General features: G+C 52.4%; 2 protein-coding genes across 2 annotated transcripts in view; one reads left to right on the plus strand and one right to left on the minus strand.

Annotated features, from left to right (window-relative positions):
* Nucleotides 1-1,976: 1,976 nt before the first annotated feature.
* SETX (senataxin) overlaps nt 1,977-23,240 on the plus strand; it is a 54,307-nt gene continuing 33,043 nt past the window's right edge. Inside the window, exons 1-8 of the mRNA XM_075324389.1 lie at nt 1,977-2,086; nt 3,341-3,527; nt 3,603-3,813; nt 17,574-17,683; nt 19,161-19,380; nt 19,485-19,604; nt 19,705-19,876; nt 20,029-20,119. Coding sequence (XP_075180504.1) covers nt 3,345-3,527; nt 3,603-3,813; nt 17,574-17,683; nt 19,161-19,380; nt 19,485-19,604; nt 19,705-19,876; nt 20,029-20,119 — 1,107 coding nt within the window. The 5' untranslated portion in view covers nt 1,977-2,086; nt 3,341-3,344. The remainder of the gene's footprint in view (nt 2,087-3,340; nt 3,528-3,602; nt 3,814-17,573; nt 17,684-19,160; nt 19,381-19,484; nt 19,605-19,704; nt 19,877-20,028; nt 20,120-23,240) is intronic.
* Nucleotides 5,814-23,240, minus strand: part of TTF1 (transcription termination factor 1) — a 98,730-nt gene continuing 81,303 nt past the window's right edge. The window contains 1 exon segment of the mRNA XM_075324390.1: nt 5,814-5,929. Within this exon segment, the coding sequence (XP_075180505.1) occupies nt 5,912-5,929 (18 nt within the window). The 3' untranslated portion in view covers nt 5,814-5,911.

Here is a 23,240-nt window from a genome sequence, read left to right on the forward strand (position 1 = left end):
AGCAGTCACGGTGTGTGAGGAGGTTCTGCAGCAGTCACGGTGTATGAGGAGGTTCTGCAGCAGCCGCGGTGTATGAGGAGGTTCTGCAGCAGCCGCAGTGTATGAGGAGGTTCTACAGCAGCCACGGTGTGTGAGGAGGTTCTGCAGCAGCCACGGTGTATGAGGAGGTTCTGCAGCAGTCACGGTGTGTGAGGAGGTTCTGCAGCAGCCGCGGTGTATGAGGAGGTTCTGTAGCAGTCACGGTGTGTGAGGAGGTTCTGCAGCAGCCGCGGTGTGTGAGGAGGTTCTGCAGCAGCCGCGGTGTATGAGGAGGTTCTGCAGCAGTCACGGTGTGTGAGGAGGTTCTGCAGCAGCCGCGGTGTGTGAGGAGGTTCTGCAGCAGTCACAGTGTGTGAGGAGGTTCTGCAGCAGTCACAGTGTGTGAGGAGGTTCTGCAGCAGCCGCGGTGTGTGAGGAGGTTCTACAGCAGCCACTGTGTGTGAGGAGGTTCTACAGCAGTCACGGTGTGTGAGGAGGTTCTGCAGCAGTCACGGTGTGTGAGGAGGTTCTGCAGCAGTCACGGTGTGTGAGGAGGTTCTGCAGCAGCCATGATGTGTGAAGAGATTCTGCAGCAGTCACGGTGTGTGAGGAGGTTCTGCAGCAGCTTCGGTGTATGAGGAGGTTCTGCAGCAGCCATGATGTGTGAAGAGATTCTGCAGCAGCCATGGTGAGTGAGGAGGTTCTACAGCAGCTGCGGTGTGTGAGGAGGTCCAGCAGCAGCCGCGGTGTGTGAGGAGGTCCTGCAGCAGCCGCGGTGTGTGAGGAGGTACTACAGCAGTTTTGTTGTGTGAGGAGGTTCTGCAGCAGTCATGTTGTGTGAGGAGGGCCTGCAGCAGCCGCGGTGTATGAGGAGGTTCTGCAGCAGTCACGGTGTGTGAGGAGGTTCTGCAGCAGCCGCGGTGTGTGAGGAGGTTCTGCAGCAGCCGCGGTGTATGAGGAGGTTCTGCAGCAGCCGCGGTGTATGAGGAGGTTCTGCAGCAGCCGCGGTGTATGAGGAGGTTCTGCAGCAGCCGCGGTGTATGAGGAGGTTCTGCAGCAGTCACGGTGTGTGAGGAGGTTCTGCAGCAGCCACGGTGTGTGAGGAGGTTCTGCAGCAGTCACGGTGTATGAGGAGGTTCTGCAGCAGCCGCGGTGTGTGAGGAGGTTCTGCAGCAGCCGCGGTGTATGAGGAGGTTCTGCAGCAGTCACGGTGTGTGAGGAGGTTCTGCAGCAGTCACGGTGTATGAGGAGGTTCTGCAGCAGCCGCGGTGTATGAGGAGGTTCTGCAGCAGCCGCAGTGTATGAGGAGGTTCTACAGCAGCCACGGTGTGTGAGGAGGTTCTGCAGCAGCCACGGTGTATGAGGAGGTTCTGCAGCAGTCACGGTGTGTGAGGAGGTTCTGCAGCAGCCGCGGTGTATGAGGAGGTTCTGCAGCAGTCAGGGTGTGTGAGGAGGTTCTGCAGCAGCCGCGGTGTATGAGGAGGTTCTGCAGCAGTCACGGTGTGTGAGGAGGTTCTGCAGCAGTCACGGTGTGTGAGGAGGTTCTGTAGCAGCCATGATGTGTGAAGAGATTCTGCAGCAGCCATGGTGAGTGAGGAGGTTCTGCAGCAGCTGCGGAGTGTGAGGAGGTTCTGCAGCATCCACAATGTGTGAGGAGGTTCTGCAGCATCCACAATGTGTGAGGAGGTTCTGCAGCATCCACAATGTGTGAAGAGGTTCTGCAGCAGCTACAGTGTGTGAAGAGGTTCTGCAGCAGCTACAGTGTGTGAAGAGGTTCTGCAGCAGCTACAGTGTGTGAGGAGGTTCTGCAGCAGCTACAGTGTGTGAGGAGTGGACGTTTTGCAGCGGGACTCCGGGCGGTCGGAGTCAATCAGCATCAGCCGCCATTTTGTGGGCGGGGTCTCCACGGACGACGTAAATAGAAGCAGGCGATAGAACGTCATTTCCTGGGCGGGGAGGAGCAGTTGGCGGCATCAGCCGGAACAAGAAGTCGGGGTGTGAGAGGAGGACGGAGGCCGAGCTGTGGCCATGGCGGAGGAGGGCTGACACCGCGGGCAGGAGGAGAGGGGTGAGAGGAGGCTGAGGGGGCTGGAGGAGAGGGGTGAGAGGAGGGTGAGGGGGCTGGAGGAGAGGGGTGAGAGGAGGGTGAGGGGGCTGGAGGAGAGGGGTGAGAGGAGGGTGAGGGGGCTGGAGGAGAGGGGTGAGAGGAGGGTGAGGGGGCTGGAGGAGAGGGGTGAGAGGAGGCTGAGGGGGCTGGAGGAGAGGGGTGAGAGGAGGGTGAGGGGGCTGGAGGAGAGGGGTGAGAGGAGGGTGAGGGGGCTGGAGGAGAGGGGTGAGAGGAGGGTGAGGGGGCTGGAGGAGAGGGGTGAGAGGAGGGTGAGGGGGCTGGAGGAGAGGGGTGAGAGGAGGGTGAGGGGGCTGGAGGAGAGGGGTGAGAGGAGGGTGAGGGGGCTGGAGGAGAGGGGTGAGAGGAGGCTGAGGGGGCTGGAGGAGAGGGGTGAGAGGAGGCTGAGGGGGCTGGAGGAGAGGGGTGAGAGGAGGCTGAGGGGGCTGGAGGAGAGGGGTGAGAGGAGGCTGAGGGGGCTGGAGGAGAGGGGTGAGAGGAGGGTGAGGGGGCTGGAGGGAGAGGAGGGTGAGGGGGCTGGAGGGAGAGGAGGGTGAGGGGGCTGGAGGGAGAGGAGGGTGAGGGGGCTGGAGGAGAGGGGTGAGGGGGCTGGAGGAGAGGGGTGAGGGGGCTGGAGGAGAGGGGTGAGGGGGCTGGAGGAGAGGGGTGAGAGGAGGGTGAGGGGGCTGGAGGAGAGGGGTGAGAGGAGGGTGAGGGGGCTGGAGGAGAGGGGTGAGAGGAGGGTGAGGGGGCTGGAGGAGAGGAGGGTGAGAGGAGGTAAGAGGAGGGGGGCAGGAGGAGAGGGGGTAAGGAGAGGGAGGCAGGAGGAGGGTGAGGGGGCTGGAGGAGGGTGAGGGGGTGAGAGGAAGGGGGCTGGAGGAGGGTGAGGGGGTGAGAGGAAGGGGGCTGGAGGAGGGTGAGGGGGTGAGAGGAGGGGGGCAGGAGGAGAGGGGGGTGAGGGGGTCGCCTCCTTGTCTACATCGTCATGACGATGGTTCTGTCCGGTGCTCCCCGCAGCGGTGTCTCTGTGGTTCACATCCCCCCCCTTTGTGTATATTGCTCCCGTTGTGAAGCGGCACCTGACTGATGCGGGGCACGGCGCTCACTTGCGATGTGGACTGGTCGTACTGGTTTGCACTGGTCCCCCGGGCTTTTGGATGCGCAGAGTGCCGCGCCGCCGTTTTTGCCTTGTTATTGTCCGTATTCTCTGCTCCGCAGGATAATGAGCACGTGCGGCTGGTGCACTCCGGGGGGTCCTGTAGCCACAGAGCTCCTGAAGAGCTACGCCTCCCGGGAACTGCGGAGCGATGAACTCAGCGGAGCCAACGATGACCTCTCCTACTGCATGGAGTGTGTGCTGGAGTATCACCGTGTCCGGGAAGAGGCGCCGAAGCAGCTGCACAAGGTGGAGGCCGACCTTCAGTATATTGTAACCATTTCTTCTCTTGTAGATTCTCATTCCTTCCCCCTCCCCCCTCAGGCTTTATGGCAGATGGAGACGTCGCGGCTCACCGCTCAGCTGGAGAAGTCCATGCGGGAGGAGATAGACGGGGATGACGAGCTGTTCCTGGTGGAAGAAGATGGAGAGAAGCAGCTGTTCGGCTACACCGGCCCCAACTTCGACAGCTGCGTGCGCGTCCCGCTGCTGGAAATACTCAAGTTTCCGTACCTGCTGCTGGACGAGCGCGTTAGTAAGTACCAGGCGAGGATCCGTGAGCCGACCCGGACGTAGGTGTGTCACTGTGGCGGGAGCTCCGGCCTGGACGTAGGTGTGTCACCGGGCCTGGACGTAAATGTGTGACCGTGGCGAGAGCTCCGGCCTGGACGTAGATGTGTTACCGGGCCTGGATGTAGATGTGTGACCGTGGCGGGAGCTCCGGCCTGGACGTAGATGTGTTACCGGGCCTGGATGTAGATGTGTGACCGTGGCGGGAGCTCCGGCCTGGACGTAGATGTGTTACCGGGCCTGGATGTAGATGTGTCACCGTGGCGGGAGCTCCGGCCTGGACGTACATGTGTCACCGTGGCTGGAGCTCCGGCCTGGACGTACATGTGTCACCGTGGCTGGAGCTCCGGCCTGGACGTACATGTGTCACCGTGGCTGGAGCTTCGGCCTGGACGTACATGTGTCACCGTGGCTGGAGCTCCGGCCTGGACGTACATGTGTCACCGTGGCTGGAGCTCCGGCCTGGACGTACATGTGTCACCGTGGCTGGAGCTCCGGCCTGGACGTACATGTGTCACCGTGGCTGGAGCTCCGGCCTGGACGTACATGTGTCACCGTGGCTGGAGCTCCGGCCTGGACGTACATGTGTCACCGTGGCTGGAGCTCCGGCCTGGACGTACATGTGTCACCGTGGCTGGAGCTCCGGCCTGGACGTACATGTGTCACCGTGGCTGGAGCTCCGGCCTGGACGTACATGTGTCACCGTGGCTGGAGCTCCGGCCTGGACGTACATGTGTCACCGTGGCTGGAGCTCCGGCCTGGACGTACAGGTGTCACCGTGGCTGGAGCTCCGGCCTGGACGTACAGGTGTCACCGTGGCTGGAGCTCCGGCCTGGACGTACAGGTGTCACCGTGGCTGGAGCTCCGGCCTGGACGTACAGGTGTCACCGTGGCTGGAGCTCCGGCCTGGACGTACATGTGTCACCGTGGCTGGAGCTCCGGCCTGGACGTACATGTGTCACCGTGGCTGGAGCTCCGGCCTGGACGTACATGTGTCGCCGTGGCGGGAGCTCCGTCCACCTCACCCGTCTAATGAAGCCCAAAAGAACGGATCAGTGCGGAAGATGAGGAAACGCCGACCCTAAATAATCTTTTGAGATTGGTAACAAAAACACCCCTCTTTTTACCATAATTCCAGCTGTCTTGGATTTTTTTTTTTTTTTTAATCTCCATCCGGACCCAAATTTCTTTGAGATCCTCGGAGTCTACAACTTACTGACGTCTCCGAACAGCAAAATGTGGTTTCCTGAGGATTTACTGTTAAAACTTCCCAAAAAAAGACCATGTGAGAAGAAAGTTTGCAGTTTTATTTATTTATTTTTTTTTTTTGTTCCTCCACTTCGATATAGTGCTAACATACTCTGCAGCGCAGTCCAGAAGTCACTGCTGGAGTCCTGTTCACAATGTAAATGCCAGTTTCATACCAAACCCCATCACTGACGTGAGCGTGGAACTGACCCGCGGGGAGTCAGGATACAGACTCCATGCACGTTACTTACCCTGTGCCCGATTTTATCCCCGGACCCTCAGTGCGGCCCCCAGGGCCCCGTCATTATCATCAGAAGGAAATTGCCCTCCGAGGAGTCGTTTACCCCGAGGATCTGACTGCACAGAACTTACCGACGACTCAGTCATTCGATTCTTGACTTTTCCAAGTGATTTTTACGCAGAAATGTCTGAGCTTGTGGATTCCTCGTCAGTTTTCAGTATCTTCTCCCCACTTCCGGTTGCATTTTGTTGTCACCTTTTCTGCTGGATTGTTGTTTGCCTCCTGACATTGTGCCGTGTGCGTGGCGTCGTACCTTGTGTCTCGGCAGGAGTCATTGTTTGCTTTTGTTCTTTGAGCTCCGACTCTTTTTGTTTGGTGCCGCATGTGGAAAATCTTCTGTTCTTGATTTCGGAACCGTGTGCCATTTTTGTTCCCGTGTCTTCAGAACCTTGTGTACGGTTTTGGATTGTCTTTAGTTTTGTTTTTTTTTTTTTTTTTCTTCCTTTCCCATTGCATCTAATGCAGCCTCCGGAAAAAGAGGGGGATGCGGGCACCACGACTAAATAGACGGGATCTAGCCAAAAGTACACACCTGTAATACAACTCAAAACAAGAAAAAAGAGAGGGTGTGTAACAAATGGGATCACCAAATGCTCTTTTAGTGAAATGAAAAAATATAATTTATTGACAAAAAAACACCAACATACAAAATTAAAAACACTCAGAGTGGACATACTGGAGTCTGCATATAATAAGCAAAATAAACCCCAGAGGTCCTCCTAAGGCTAGGTTCACATTTCAGTTGTTTTGCATCAGTCACATGTGTTGCTTGACGCTTGTGACTGATGCGTTGTAGAACGGATGACAAGAATAAGAATTCCTTGTCGGACTCCGTTGTAAAATGTTAAAGAGAACGATCAGCTGATCGTTCACAATAGCCGGCCGCTGGCTTTTGAGAGCGAACAGATGATCTCCCGGCGGCCGGCTAATGAGAGCGATCAGCTGATCGCTCACAGCAACCAGCCCCCGGGTAATTGGCTGATCGCTCGCGGCCCCCGGTTGGTTGGCTGATCGCTCGCGGCCCCCGGGTGATTGGCTGATCACTCGCGGCCCCCGGGTGATGGGCTGATCACTCGCGGCCCCCGGGTGATGGGCTGATCGCTCGCGGCCCCCGGGTGATGGGCTGATCGCTCGCGGCCCCCGGGTGATTGGCTGATCGCTCGCGGCCCCCGGGTGATTGGCTGATCGCTCGCGGCCCCCGGGTGATTGGCTGATCGCTCGCGGCCCCCGGGTGATTGGCTGATCGCTCGCGGCCCCCGGGTGATTGGCTGATCGCTCGCGGCCCCCGGGTGATTGGCTGATTGCTCGCGGCCCCCGGGTGATTGGCTGATTGCTCGCGGCCCCCGGGTGATTGGCTGATTGCTCGCGGCCCCCGGGTGATTGGCTGATTGCTCGCGGCCCCCGGGTGATTGGCTGATTGCTCGCGGCCCCCGGGTGATTGGCTGATCGCTCGCGGCCCCCGGGTGATTGGCTGATCGCTCGCGGCCCCCGGGTGATTGGCTGATCGCTCGCGGCCCCCGGGTGATTGGCTGATCGCTCGCGGCCCCCGGGTGATTGGCTGATCGCTCGCGGCCCCCGGGTGATTGGCTGATCGCTCGCGGCCCCCGGGTGATTGGCTGATCGCTCGCGGCCCCCGGGTGATTGGCTGATTGCTCGCGGCCCCCGGGTGATTGGCTGATTGCTCGCGGCCCCCGGGTGATTGGCTGATTGCTCGCGGCCCCCGGGTGATTGGCTGATTGCTCGCGGCCCCCGGGTGATTGGCTGATTGCTCGCGGCCCCCGGGTGATTGGCTGATTGCTCGCGGCCCCCGGGTGATTGGCTGATTGCTCGCGGCCCCCGGGTGATTGGCTGATTGCTCGCGGCCCCCGGGTGATTGGCTGATTGCTCGCGGCCCCCGGGTGATTGGCTGATTGCTCGCGGCCCCCGGGTGATTGGCTGATCGCTCGCGGCCCCCGGGTGATGGGCTGATCGCTCGCGGCCCCCGGGTGATGGGCTGATCGCTCGGCCGCCGAGAGAGAGCATGAGCCGCAAAATCCTAAGGATTCCGCTGCTCATAAAACGTTACTCTCTGCGTTCCTGCCGCCTGACGGTCAGTCGTTCCACGGCTGATCAGTCGGGTGGAGAATGCAACGCAAGAGCATCAGTCACAATCCGCCGCTCATATAAGTCTATGGGAAACAACGGAATCCGCCAAACGGATTGCGTTGTTTATCAGAGCGGCGGATTGTGACTGATCATAAACAACGGAAATGTGAACATAGCCTTAGAGGTGAGTATTGCTCATAGGAAAGCCCCCAACTCCATAAAGGAGCATACTGATATAACAAGCACAGCACCATACAAAAATGCCTGTAAATGAACAGAGATGTAACACAGCAGTTATAGCTGCATATACTGTAACTTGCGCTGAGGAAACACTGAAACAGCGAATACCATAATCAGAGTAGGCATAGAAGATTAAATGCACAGAACCGCTGCAAAGCAGTGAGATTAAATCAATACAGACCAGATGTAGATGTAAGAAATGACGGTCCTTGAGCAAGACCTAGGAGTGCAGCAAAATAACCAACCTAAGGAGGAACCTAGACCCCCCCCCCCCCCAACGCGTGTTTCTGCTCTAATGACCGCTTCCTCAGGGAAAAATGGGGCGTGAAAGAACACATCTAAGTGGTGACGCAGCCTCCGTGTGCATGTGGGGTTTTTACATTTGTGTGAGAAAACATTGCATTGTTATAGATGGACGCTGGCTTTACAATACATGAGACCCGTCATTGAGAGAGAGAATTGTGCATGCAGCACGACTATTCTGGTCCAGATGTAATTAAGGGCGTTGACCGTGTGGTTCTGAAGTACCCAGCAGGTGGCTGATTTTGCCTGCGATGGTGCTTTTTCCTGATGAATTTTTGTCAGTGTATTACACCCTCTGGCTCATAAGAATGGGCGGTCCTAAGTGGGCGACCTCCTGTCTGATGGCTGCATCCTAATAAAGCACATGGGCAGGCGATGTTTCATCAGGACCTTCTCCTAGAGAGGCTCCATGGATTTACTGTATTTTGGTTTATAACACGTACCCCAAGTTTAGAGGGGGGGGGGGAAGTGAAAGAAAATAAATGGGGTCTGTCTTATAATCTGGCAGCGGTGGTGGAGCGTGGTCACAGGAGGTGGGGGGTGGTGGTGGAGCGTGGTCACAGGAGGCGGGGGGTGGTGGTGGAGCGTGGTCACAGGAGGCGGCGGGTGGTGGTGGAGCGTGGTCACAGGAGGCGGCGGGTGGTGGTGGAGCGTGGTCACAGGAGGCTGGGGTGGTGGTGGAGCAGGGTCACAGGAGGCGGGGGTGGTGGTGGAGCAGGGTCACAGGGGGCGGTGGTGGAGCAGGGCCACAGGGGGCGGTGGTGGAGCAGGGTCACAGGGGGCGGGGGCCGTGGTGGAGCAGGGCCACAGGGGGCGGTGGTGGAGCAGGGTCACAGGGGGCGGGGGCGGTGGTGGAGCAGGGTCACAGGGGGCGGGGGCCGTGGTGGAGCAGGGCCACAGGGGGCGGTGGTGGAGCAGGGTCACAGGAGGCGGGGGCGGTGGTGGAGCAGGGTCACAGGGGGCGGTGGTGGAGCAAGATCACAGGGGGCGGTGGTGGAGCGTGGTCACAGGAGGCGGGGGCGGTGGTGGAGCGTGGTCACAGGAGGCGGGGGCGGTGGTGGGGCATGGTGATGCTGCAGATGGTGCAGCAGGCGGGTGTCCCTGATGCTGTCCCAGAAACTGTTGGCGGTTGTGCAGGGTCTGCGGCGAATGCGGGCGGTGAGGACTTCAAATAATGGTGCCGGCAGCCGTCATGTGCACAGATCGAGCTCTTGGCTCAATGACACGCTGAGATCTCATCTGCGCATGCACCACCTCCGGGCACCATTTTCCTTAAGTCCCCTGCTGGGAGATCAATAGTCCGGAGGCGGCACGTGCACAGATGAGACTGAGTTGAGAGCTCCATCTGCACACGCTCCGGGCGCCGTTATTTGAAGCCCGCACCGCCAGACGCTGCAGATCCTACACCGCCATAGACTGAACAGCCGCCGCAGCATTGCCCCTAACTCCTGCTACTCCTTTCCCCTACACCCCTGGTAAGCTACATTCAGATTTTAAGACGCACCCCTCGCTTTCATCTCAATTTTTGGGGGAAATATAATACAGTATATAGATGCTCGTAAATACGCCAAGTGCGGTTTAGTTGTGCTTTGTACAAAGAATATTATGGACGGTTTTAGACAATGATTGTATTGAAAGTTTCCTTCAATGCTGAGTTTGGTGGCCTGATTCAGAGAAGATGCATTGATTAGCCATTCTTACTCGTGAAGCCAACATGCCCAGAAATTAGCAGCTGGCTTTTGATTATTTGGATTGCTTCCTATTGAGATCTATGGACTTTTCTCCCCAGTTACTTTAATCCTAGAAGTCCTACGGCTGATGCTTCCTATTAAAGTCTATGGACATTCTCGCCACCAGTTACTTTGGTCCCAGAAGTCCTACAGCTGGTTCCTAAAAAGGAGCAATTTTCGGTCATCTTAGCGAGTACTCGGCGTTTATGTCAAGTGCCGGAGAATTGGGTTGATCTAATTCTAATGTCACGATGGATTTCGGATTCGCTAAAGGTGAGAAGTTATGGATTCCTTGGTTTTTGTAAGTGAAGGAATGCGGTGCCAGATGTTGACTTTGGGGTTACTGGAGGTCATTGATTGCGGGAGAAGAAAACTTTAACAAAATGAGAAACTTTGGACTGAATATTCAGAACTTTTGGTTTGTGGTCGTAAAGTGCAGGAGCAAAGTCTTCGAGGGATGTCGTTAACGTCCGGGCTGTTGAGTGACCACACGGGTATTTTAGCCTTAACGTTCTCTTGTTTTTGAGCTGCACACATTTAAGAATTTGGTGGCAATTTACCGGGATTCAATCCGAGGAGGGGTCAGGAGGCTATAACTCGATATTTAGCATTTGTTGCAATTTTTAAAAAGAATGGTGGGAAGAAAAAAAAAAAAAAAAAAGCAAAATCCTCTGGAAGAATGGGAAGCAAGAAAGTGACCAGGAAGAAAGGAGTGAAAGGAAGGAGTGACGAGTGGTCGTTTAATGACCTCCAAGAAGTAGAAAATATTTCTGGACTAGAACCATGGTGCGCCTGTTTTTATTTATTTATTTTTTTTTTTCTTGTTTGCACTGAATAAACCCTGTAGAGTTGGATTTCTTTATCGTTCCTTATGGGAGACCCAAACCATGGGTGTATAGCTACTGCCTCCGGAGGACACACAAAGTACTACACTAAAAGTGTAGCTCTTCCCTCCGGGCTATATACACTCCCCGGATGACAAATCCATCCAGTTTCATGCTTTGTGTTCAGGAGGTCACACACACACATGCATCCTCTTTTGATTTTTCTTTTTTTCTAAAGATTTAGAAGAAAAGCGGGTCCACTGGACTCCCGGCATGTCCCTTCTCACCCCCCTGTGCGGCGGTGCTGTTAAGGTTGACTTCAGGGCAGGAGCCCTTCATGCCGCGCTCCTTCACCATCCCTTAGGGGCTCTGGCTTGAAGTTAGAGCCAACACGGTTCTCACTGCCTTGCAGGAGACCGGCCTCCATCCGCAGCCCTTTTGCAGGACCCTGCTGGACGGAGCACTGAACCCCCACCCCACCAGGGACTGGGCCCTGCGTCTCAAAGCTAACTATAGAGACGTTATTCAGAGGGTCTTTCTGCAATGTGGGGCACTTTTATTGGGGGGGACAGTGATTTACTTTAATAATGCTGCTTTTTACTGTGTTTCCGACCGGTTCCACGGTTTTTACTGAGAACCGCGCCGATGATGCCTGATTGTCGGCCGCATGCATAACTCTAGGCCCCGGCTTCAGCCGCGGCCTAGTTTCGTTTCGTTCCCCTGCATGTCAGTCATGCAGGGGGACACTGCAGCGCCGCCCGCCGGCCGCTCTGCACAGGGGAGAACACTCCTCTTTGAGGAGATGATTCCCTCCCCTGTACATCTCCTTAGCCCTCCGATTCCCGCTCCTGGCTTAACCCCCGCCCCCCCCTCACTCTGGCGCCATTTTCTCAGCGTTCTTAGTACGCTGGTCGGCACTGGCTGCTAACTGCAGAAGGAGTGAATATCTGGCTGGGGGTCCAGGCTTGGAATCCGGAGGGCACACATAATAGCGGTATGGTAAGTCACAACCTCTGGTTGTGCACTTTTATACACTCTCAGGGCATTCTGAAGGAGTTAATTCTTTATTATAGAACCTCCTCCTCAGCAGCATGTCTCACACTAGGAGCAAGGCTCCAAGGCTGTACGCTATATGCACTGCATGCAAGCTCATATTGCCTGAACCGAGCACAGACCCACACTGTAATGCCTGTTCTAATGTGGTGGTGCCTCAGCCTGGAGTCTCCCCAGGCTGAACCCCCGGCTTGGGTAGCATCTTTTTCCAATGCTATTTCCCAGTCCTTTGCAGTCTCCATTGGACAGTTGTCTCGGACGCTGCTAAGCATGCATCAGCCCCCTTCTCAGGGTGCCTCTGCTGCTCCAGCTCGCTCTGCAGAGCTCACAGAGTCTGTTTCATCTAATCCCAGACCCCGTCCTCCTAAACGGAGACGCAGGGACTCCTCTCCTTCCTCGTCCCACGGCTCTGCCTCACGGGCCGAGTCACAAGGCGAGGAGGATGCCCTTACTGTGGGCTCAGACGCTTCGTCTATGTACCCCATTGATACCGATGGTGATGCAGATGTTAGCGATTTGATAGCGTCCATTATCTCCGTTCTGGACCTTAACTCTCCAGTATCAGAAGAACAGGCCTCTTTGGTAGAAAAACACCAGTTTATCTCACCTAAGAGAGCAAGGAGTACCTTTTTTTTTTTTTTTTTTTTTTTTTTTTTTTTTTTTTTTTTTTTTTTTAACCACTCCAGCTTTCAGGCCACTGTGACTAAACCCAGGGCCTGTCCTGACAAACGCTTTCTTAAGCGTACTTCTGACTTACTGGGGGCTCGGACGCTCTCCATGTACCCTATTGATCTGTCCGAAAGTGACGCAGATGCTAATGATTTGATTGCGTCCATTATATTTGTGCTGGACCTCAATCCGCCTGTATCAGGGGAGCACCCCTCTTTGGCAGAAAAGCATCAGTATACCTTGCCTAAGAGAACAAGGAGTGTGTTCCTTATCCACTCCAGCATTCAGGTCACTGTGACCAAGCCCAGAGCCTGTCCTGACAGACGCTTCCCAGAGCGTGGTTCTGATGACTGTTTCCCCCTTCCACCAATGGTGGTCAAGGAGTGGGCTCACTCACCAAGGGTGGACCCTCCGGGGTCTAGACTTTCAGCCCGGACAGTTGTATCAGTGGCTGACGGCACCTCTCTGAGGATCTCACTGTCCGCCAGGTTGTCCTTCTGGCCAAATCTATATATGAGGCGGCAGGGGCCTCGTTCTCCCCATCTTTTGCAGCAGTGCGGGCTCTCAAAGCCATCTCTGCTTCTCGGGAGGAGATGCATTCCCTCACCAGGGCCTTTATGCCCGAATTGGTTGCCTTAACTTCCAGGCTTCAGTCTTTTCATCCTATAGCTGGAGACTGTCACCGCACTGCGGTGGCCTCGGCTACTTCCCTCGCTATCCGCAGGTTCCTGTGGCTTCGAGAGTGGAAGGCAGATGCTTCTTAAGAAGTTCCTTGCTGGACTCCCTTTTGCTGGGACCAGTCTATTCGGTGAACAACTGGATGAAATTATTAAGGAAGCTTTTGGCAGGAAGAGTACTTCCATGCCACAACCCAGGAAACCTTCCAGGGCAGGAACCAGTCGAGGTTTCGTTCCTTTCGTTTCCTCTAACTGGTCGTCCTCTAAGCCCTCGGCCTCGTCCACTAACTCAGCCAAGGTCCATAAAATAACTGGCGCATGAAGCCGCGTCCTAAGTCGGCAGGAGCTGCTGCCACCAAGGCAGCCTCCTCTTGATTATCTGGCCGCGCCAGTAACGTCCTTGGTCGGTGGCAGGCTCTCCCTCTTGGGCGACGTGTGGTTGCAACACGTCTTCGATCAGTGGGTGTGGGTTACCCTCTCCCACGGCTACAGAACAGAATTCTATCCAGCCGCCAAACAGATTTTTTTCTGACAACTCCCCCCTGCTCCAAGGCCGCCGCCTTCTCACAGGCCGTGGCATTCTTGCAGGCCAATGGAGTAATTGTACCAGTTCCCGACTGGGAACGGTTCTGAGATTTCTACTCAAATCTCTTCCTAGTCCCCGAAAAGGACGGTGCTTTCCGACCTGGATCTCAAGCTTCTCAACAAGCATGTTCAGGTGCGGCAATTTTGCATGAAATCTCTGCGATCAGTCAATGACCCAAGGAGATTTCTTAGCATCCATCGACATCAGAGATGTCTCTCTGCATGTGCCATTCGCAGTTTCACACCAGCGTTGGCTACGTTTTGTAATCGGAGAGGAACATTTCCAATCGTGGCCCTCCCCTTGGGTTAGCCACGGCCCCTCGTGTATTCACCAGTTGCGGTTCTGCTCCTCCAGGGGTTGGTAGTGATTCCTTACCTGGACGCCCTTCTAGTCAGGGCTTCATCCAGTGCAGACTGTCAGCGGAGTGTCTCGCTCACTCTCGCCACGCTTGCAAGTCCACTCTGACCCCGACCCAGGAACTTGCGTACCTAGGGATGCAATTCGAGACTCTGCTGGCACTTGTGAAGCTACCCTTAGTCAAACAGCAGTCCCTCCATCTGGCGGTGCGCTCTCTGCTGAGGCTCCGCCGTCATTCCATCAGGCACCTCATGCAGGTGCTGGGTCAGATGGTGGCGTCAATAGAAGCGGTTCCCCTTGCCAGTTCCATCTGCGTCCCCTGCAGCTGGACATTTTCCGCTGTTGGGACAAGGGACTTCTTCCTTGCACGGGCTGGTGGCTCTGTCGCCACGGACCAGGAGCTCTCTTTAAGTGGTGGCTTCGGCCCCTCTCTCTGTACCAGGGACGCTCCTTTCTGGCCCCGTCATGGGTGATTCTCACCACGGATGCCGGTCTATCCGGCTGGGGAGCAGTGTTTCTCCACCACCGAGCACAGGGCACTTGGACTCCGTCCGAATCAGCCCTCTCGATCAATGTGCTAGAAATCAGGGCTGTAGTCCTTGGACTCGCAGCCGCCTAGCAATGTTGGAAGTTCAACATATCCTTCAGTGGACGGAGGACTCAGAGTCCACCATATCCGCAGTCCACATCCCAGGCGCAGAAAACTGGGAGGCAGATTATCTCAGCCGTCAAACCGTGGACAGCGGCGGGTGAGCCCTGCATCCGGCAGTGTTCCGGTCAATTTAGCAGGCGGGGCACTCCGGAAGTGGATCTAATGGCATCCCGGCACAACAACAAGGTCCCGGTTTACGTGGCTCGCTCCCAAGATCCTCAGGCCTTGGCAGCGGACGCGCTGGTTCCAGATTGGTCCCAGTTCCGTCTGGCCTACGTGTTTCCCCCTCTAGCTCTCTTGCCCAGAGTCCTGCGCAAGATCAAAATGGAGGGCCGTCGGGTCGTACTCATCGCCCCAGGCCCAGGCGAGCTTGGTTCCCAAACCTGCTCCGTCTGTTCGTAGAGGTGCTGTGGCATCTCCCGGACCGGCCAGACGTTCTCTCAGAGGGTCCGTTTTCCACAACAATTCTGCGGCTCTCAGATTGACGGCGTGGCTCTTGAGCCCTGAATCCTTACGGCTTCAGGCATTCCTTCCGAGGTCATCTTCACTATGACTCAGGCTCGGAAGTCTTCCTCGGCCAGGATTTACCTCAGGACTTGGAGAATTTTCCTGTTCTGGTGTCGTTCTTCCGGCCATGCTCCTTGGCCGTTTTTTTTTCCTTGCCGACCATCCTGTCCTTTCTACAGTCCGGCCTGCAGCTAGGTCTGTCCCTCATTCCCTCAAGGGACAGGTCTCGGCTCTGTCAGCGTTGTTCCAGCGGCATATCGCCCGACTGGCCCAGGTGCGCACCTTCATGCAGGGCGCATCTCACATCATTCCGCCTTACCGGCGGTCTCTGGATCCCTGAGACCTTACTCTGGTCCTCATGGCCTTACAGAAACCCCCCTTTGAGCCTCTTAGGGAGGTTTCGTTGTTTAGTCTTTCACAGAAAGTGGTCTTTCTGGTGGCCATAATTTCTTTCAGGAGAGTCTCTTATTTGACTGTGCTCTCTTCGGAGTCACCCTTTTTGGTTTTTTTCACCAAGACAAGGTGGTTCTCCGTCCAACTCCGGGCCTTCTCCCTAAGGTGGTGTCTCCTTTCCACCTTAACCAGGACATTTCATTGTCTTCCCTTTGTTCGGCCCCTGTGCATCGCTTTGAGAAATCGTTGCATGCTTTAGATTTGGTGCGGACGCTCCGGATCTACGTGTCACGCACCGCTGTTTCTTAGGCGGTGCACCTCTCTTTGTGTGCTGACCACACGTCAGCGCAAGGGTCTCTCGGCTTCTAAACCGACCCTAGCTCATTGGATAGGTCGGCCATATCCGATGCCTACCAATGTTCTCAGATGCCTCCCCCGCCGGGGATTAAGGCGCACTCGACCAGAGCTGTGGGCTACGGCTCAGCAGGTCTGTCAGGCTGCCACTTGGTCTAGTCTGCACACCCTTTCGAAGCACTACCAAGTGCATGCTCATGCTTCGGCAGATGCGAGCTTGGGCAGACGCATCCTTCGGACGGCTGTCGCCCATTTGTGAAGTTAGGTTTCGCCTACTTCTCAGTTTCTGTTTATTTCCCACCCATGGACTGCTTTGAGACGTCCCATGGTTTGGGTCTCCCATAAGGAACGATAAAGAAAAAGAGAATTTTGTTTACTTACCGTAAATTCTTTTTCTTATAGTTCCGACATGGGAGACCCAGCACCCTCCCTGTTGCCTGTTGGCAGCTTTCTTGTTCCGTGTGTTTTCACCGGCTGTTGTTGTAGACAGAAGTTCCGGTTATTCCGGGTTTTACTCTATCTCTACTTATGGGTGGATGTCCTCCTTCAGCTTTGGCACTAAACTGGTTGGATTTGTCATCCGGGGAGTGTATATGCTCGGAGGGAGGAGCTACACTTTTAGTGTAGTACTTTGTGTGTCCTCCGGAGGCAGTAGCTATACACCCATGGTTTGGGTCTCCCATGTCGGAACTATAAGAAAAAGAATTTACGGTAAGTAAACAAAATTCTCTTTTTTCCAGGTTGGTTCATTTAATGATCGTTCTCAAATCATTGCTGCATAAAAGAGCGGTTGTGGCGCTATTATGGGACATACAAGGGTAAAATCCATCAGACAACTCCTTTCCATGTGTCCTGAGTATATGGACATCACTATCAATGCTGCTCATTTAGGACCCAGTCAGTCAGGGAGTCGTCCCGCCCTCGCTGTACGTCATGGACGGGTCTGATGAGTTCACTAGTATAGGAATATGTTGGGTTCTATCCTGCAGTGTTGTGTGATTGGAGCAGTGGAGTAATGGCCCGTGGCATTACATGCCAGCCTTCCTGGCACAGTGATACTTATTAGGGTCATACATGACTGACATTCGAAACGTGGTCTGATCTGCATAAGAGGTGACGCGACCCCCGTCATACGTCTCCTTTTCATTAAAAAAAATTGTTTAAAAGAACTGAGAGTCCTCAGTGGTTGATACCTTTTAATGGCTAACTGAAAAGATGGTAATAATTGCAAGCTTTCGAGACTACTCAGGTCTCTTCATCAGGCATGGTATAACACAAAATCTGAAGAGTCACATATTTATACACAACAGGACATTGAAAAGTGCAGTAAAAAAAAAAACAAAAAAAAAACAAGTTATATAAAACAGAACTATCACTATGGCAGGGGGGCAAACTGTTGTGGCCATAAATTTTGCTGCAGCAAAATTTATGGCCACAACAGTTTGCCCCCCTGCCATAGTGATAGTTCTGTTTTATATAACTTGTTTTTTTTTGGTTTTTTTTTTTACTGCACTTTTCAATGTCCTGTTGTGTATAAATATGTGACTCTTCAGATTTTGTGTTATACCATGCCTGATGAAGAGACCTGAGTAGTCTCGAAAGCTTGCAATTATTACCATCTTTTCAGTTAGCCATTAAAAGGTATCAACCACTGAGGACTCTCAGTTCTTTTAAACAATTTTTTTTATCTCTACTGGCTAACACGGTACAAAGATATATTTTACTTGTATCCTTTTCATTAATCAGGTGAACTCTGCGTTGATGCTTTGTGCAAGATGGAGCAGGTGAACAACCTCTTCCAGGTGTACGAGAAACTGCCGGGAATCTATCTCCTCCTCGTACATCCCAATGAGAGTGTGAGTTTGTTATATATCCTCATTCCCTTTTTGTCTTCTACATCCTTCCTCTTCTTTTTTTTTTTTTTTTTTTTTTTTTTTCGCCCGTCCATCTTCAATTTTTGCGTCTCCCTTTTCCCTCTGACCTCTTTCTCCTCCGGTCCCCCGTCCTTCCTTTTTCTTTTTCTCCTCCGGTCCCCCGTCCTTCCTTTTTTCTTTTTCTCCTCCGGTCCCCCGTCCTTCCTTTTTTTCTTTTTCTCCTCCGGTCCCCCGTCCTTCCTTTTTCTTTTTCTCCTCCGGTCCCCTGTCCTTCCTTTTTTCTTTTTCTCCTCCGGTCCCCCGTCCTTCCTTTTTTCTTTTTCTCCTCCGGTCCCCCGTCCTTCCTTTTTTCTTTTTCTCCTCCGGTCCCCCGTCCTTCCTTTTTTCTTTTTCTCCTCCGGTCCCCCGTCCTTCCTTTTTTCTTTTGCTCCTCTGGTCCCCCGTCCTTCCTTTTTTTCTTTTTCTCCTCCGGTCCCCCGTCCTTCCTCTCTTTTTCTCCACCGGTCCCCCTGTTTTACCACATCAAAGTGACAGGGCGGATACGCCCTTACTTACGTAGCGCTCACTAATATACAAATTAGGTACACTGAATACAGTTTTATGGTAAAACAATAATGTAACAATTTATTGATTGCATCAGGATAATGTTCAATTATGGAATGACAGAAACAATATTACCCTGTTCTATTGATTCAATTAATGTAAATCATACAATCAATGTAAATCATAGTATATAGAGAAATTAAGCATCAATACATTACCTAAGTATTGTAACATCACTTCTCGACTGGAGGGACCTCAGTGTCAGCGAGAAGGAAAATACTCTGGTCTTATCACAGAAGTGGTGCGTCCACTGTACCTTCTAGAATGTCCCTAACTCGCTAAGCAGGGCCCCCCTTTTTATACACAGCTCCCACATCCTCCTCAATCACAGCTGCGCAGTATGTTTTAGCCACATCATCAGTTTCTTGCAGCTGCGCAGTATGTTGTTTTTTTTACAAAGTTAAAGTTTTATGATCACCGCACAGTGCATCAAGGTTGTTACTAATTACAACATAACAACCCAAGGTTTGTTTGCTATTGATTACAGTCTAACATTTCAAAGTTCTCCGGTATGGTGTTTTACAAAGTTAACTCCTCATTCATGATCATGGCATAACGCTCTAAGATTGTAACACATGGACAGCATGACCTCCATAATCGCCTATTTTGAAGACTGGATATCAGTCTTATCCCAGTCACACACTCATACTTGTCTCATTTGTATCACACCCCCGTCCTCCTCACTTTCTCCCCCCCCCCCCTCCTCCGGTTCCGCGTCCTTCCTTTCACTAGAGCTGAGGATACATTTCCACCACCTTACACTGTAGATGTAACCTGACCTGAATTTTCTTGGAAACCTCTTTAGTTACCTCCCTGTTTCCGTTTTTCCATCTTCTCCCTTCCTTTCCCCTATCAGATCCGGCGCTGGGCGATTCAGACAGCCAGGGCTCAGGGGAAGGTGGATCGGGACGACTACTACGACCTTCAGGCCGTGTTCACCTGCTTGTTTAAGGTCATTGAGCTCGGGCTGTTTGAAAATCCAGACATTTACAGCTTCACGGAGCTAGAAGAGGGGCGGCTGATCCTCCTGCCGGCTCACCTGTACGACACCTCCAATTACAAGAACTATTGGCTAGGTGAGCGTGCTCCTCCCAATCTCTGCTGCCCACTCAGGTTCCCATCGAAGGTTTATGACCCTCCCCCCCCCCTACCCCTTCCTCGCCGTGTTTGGTTATTGCAGGGGTCTGCATGTTGCTGACAGTCCTGGAGGAACAGGCCATGGACTCTCTGCTGCTCGGACCGGACAAGCAGAACGACTTCATGCAGTCCATCCTTCATGTCATGGAGAAGCACATGGAGGGTACGCAGCACCACAAGTGCAGAGTCGGGATTAAGGGGGGGGGGTGACTTCTTTTATATAGATTTATCATTTCCACCAGTTTTGCTTTTTTTTTTTTCAGATGAAAGCAGGAATCCCTTTTGGCCGGCGCTCCACTGCTTCATGATGATCCTTGATCGCCTGGGATCCAAGGTCTGGGGACAACTGATCGATCCGATCCAAGCTTTTCAGACCATCATCGCCAGCCCGAGCTACAATGACGAGATCGAGAACATACGGAAAAGTTGTCAAAGGTCAGAGCCGAAACTTCTGGGACACGGCAGCTCTTCCATGGTTCTGTTGATCAGCGGGGATCGTTTTCTGCTGATCTCCTGTATACAGTGATCTCCTGTCGGTGTATATATCTGTGCGTTTATACGAGATTTCCTGTGTTTTTCTCCTAAAGGCCGACAAAGTATGAACCCGACTCTGATGACGATGACTTGGTCTCCTGTAGTCAGATGGTCTATAACTTCAACACTGAAAAACCAAAAAAGGTAAAAATGGCTCCAAAAAACAAAACCAGGAAAATACAAAGTAGGAGAAAAGCTCTTCTTGACACGAGCTTCATTCACATGAGCCGACTGACACTAGATGTGTTCCACTGTGCTGCCCCGGATGCAGATCAGGGTCCCTGGGATTGAGGGTCCGCAGTAACCCAGCGACGCTGCTGTGAATTCGAAGGGAAAGCATACAGTCATGGCCAAACGTTTTGAGAATGACACCAAAATTATTTCTTCACATGATCTGTTGCCCTCTGGCTTTTAATTTTGTCTGATGTTTACATCACATACAGAAATATAATTGCAATCATATTATGAGACCAAAAGGTTCTATTGACAGAATGAGTTAATGCAGCAAGTGAATATTTGCAGTGTTGACCCTTCTTCTTCAGGACCTCTGCAATTCTCCCTGGCATGCTCTCAATCAACTTCTGGAGCAAATCCTGACTGATCGCTGTCCATTCTTGCATAAGCAATGCTTGCATTTTGCCAGAATTTGTTGGTTTTTGTTTGTCCACCCGTCTCTTGATGATTGCCCACAAGTTCTCAATGGGATTAAGATCTGGGGAGTTTCCAGGCCATGGATGTTTTGTTCCATGAGCCATTTAGTGATCACCTTTGCTTTATGGCAAGGTGCTCCATCATGCTGGAAAAGGCATTGTTGGGTGCCAAACTGCTCTTGGACAGTTGGGAGAAGTTGCTCTTGGAGCACATTCTGGTACCATTCTTTATTCGTGGCTGTGTTTTTAGGCAAGACTGTGAGTGGTGTGATTCCCTTGGCTGAGAAGCAACCCCACACATGAATGGTTTCAGGATGCTTAACAGTTGGCATGAGACAAGACTGGTGGCAGCGCTCACCTCTTCTTCTCCTAATAAGCTGTTTTCCAGATGTCCCAAACAATCGAAAAGGGGATTCATCTGAGAAAATGACTTTCCCCCAGTCCTCAGCAGTCCACTCCCTGTACCTTCTGCAGAATATCAGTCGGTCCCTGATGTTTTTTCTGGAGAGAAGTGGCTTTTTTGCTGCCCTCCTTGAAACCAGGCCTTGCTCAAGCAGTCTCCGCCTCACAGTGCGTGCAGAAGCCCTCACACCAGCCTGCTGCCATTGCTGAGCTAGCTCGCCACTGCTGGTAGTCCCATCCCGCAGCTGAAACTGTTTTAAGATACGGTCCTGGCGTTTGCTGGTCCTTCTTGGGCGCCCTGGAGCCTTTTTGGCAACAATGGAAGCTCTCTCCTTGAACTTCTTGATGCGATAGATTGTTGACTGAGGTGCAATCTTTGTAGCTGCAATACTCTTCCCTGTTAGGCCATTTTTGTGCAGAGCAATGATGGCTGCACGTGTTTCTCTTGTTAACCATGGTTATCTCTAAAGAAACAATGATACCAAGCACCAGCCTCCTTTTTAAAGTGTCCAGTGGTGTCATTCTCTCTTAATCATGACTGATTGATCGCCAGCCCTGTCCTCATCAACACCCACACCTGTGTTAATGGGACAATCACTAAAACAATGTTAGCTGCTCCTTTTAAGGCAGGAATGCAATGATGTTGAAATGTGCTTTGGGGGTTAAAGTTCATTTTCTTAGCCAATATTGACTTTGCAAGTAATTGCTGTTAAGCTGATCACTCTTTATGACATTCTGGAGTATATGCAAATTGCCATTAGAAAAACTTAAGCAGTAGACTTTGTAAAAATTTAATATTTGTAGCATTCTCAAAACTTTTGGCCATGACTGTAGATGTTCATAAATTAAACGTATGTGGAATAATGAGAAATGAGACAGAAAATTATTGAACATGTTACTGAATCTGATTTAATACTTGGCACATTCACCTTTTGGTGGTGATGAAGCTTTTAGTCGCCTCCTGTATGGAGACACTAGTCGCCTGCATTGCTCAGGTGGATTTTGGCCCATTTTTCCACACAAACACTCAGGTTCTGGCTCCTTCTATAATCTCTGAGCTTTAGTTCCTTACAGACATTGTCTATTGGATTCATCTCCGGTGATCGGCTCGGCCATTCAAGCAGATTTATTTTCTTTCTCTGACACCAGTTGAGAGTTTCCTTGGCTTTGTGTTTGGGATCGTTGTCTGCTGAAATGTCCGTCCTCGTTTCATCTTTATCAGGAATGTCTCTGTACATTTGCCCATTCATCCTTCCTTCTTTTATATGAAGTTCTCTAGTCCCTTCTGCCGAATACCAGACACACAGCATGATGTTCCCACCTGCACACTTCATTGTTGGTGTCTTTGGGGGGATTTTACCTTTTTGGCCTCCAAACATCTTGTGTATTATGGCCTCCAACGAATTCAGGTTTGGTCTCATCTGACCAGATTGTATTCTCCAGTATTTCACAAACTTCTCTAAATGTTGTTAAACTTTAAACTCTCCTGAAGCTGCTTATTGTTCAGCATTGTGGTGAGCGTGCATATAGGGATCACATGGTTGTGGCCAGTTTATGGTGATATTATGTTTTTTCCACTTCTGGATTATTGCCCCAACAGTCAGACTTCAGTAGTTTAAAAATTCTTATGTAAGCGTGTTTTACAACAATAAAGGTCTTGAGACAGCTCGCTGGTTTTGCCTATCATGAGATGTTTCTTGTGTGGCTCCTTGGTAATGAGATTCCTTTTTATCAGCCATCAGGTGAACCAGCTGATATTATTATTCACTCAGTGGCAGGATTGCTTTCTAATTACTGATAGATTTTAGCCAGTGTCCGGACTTTCTGGGGCTTTTTACACTTGTTTCTTCGTGTTCAATACTTTTCCATTTGTCATTTCTCATTACACATAATTTATGGACTTCTATGGTCTGATTTTCTTTGCCTGTTTGGGGTTGGATGGGTTGTTACTGACATCTGGTGAGAAATTCATATCAGAAGCAGACAGCTTTAGAAATCTTTTTGGTTAGCGAATTGGTGACGTGTTCAATACTTATTTTAGCCTCTGTATACACGTGTAAAGTGCATGAACCCGTAGATGGAGCATATGAGAACTGTATGTAAATGTGCATCTGATTCAGCACAAATCTAGCCAGGAAATTTTCCATCAAAGTGTTCTTTCTTTCCTCGTTCTTTCTTTCCTCGCTGCCCCCCCTCATTGGTTGTTTCCTCGC

Source organism: Anomaloglossus baeobatrachus, chromosome 9, assembly GCF_048569485.1.
Source record: "Anomaloglossus baeobatrachus isolate aAnoBae1 chromosome 9, aAnoBae1.hap1, whole genome shotgun sequence".
NCBI classification, from domain to species: domain Eukaryota; kingdom Metazoa; phylum Chordata; class Amphibia; order Anura; family Aromobatidae; genus Anomaloglossus; species Anomaloglossus baeobatrachus.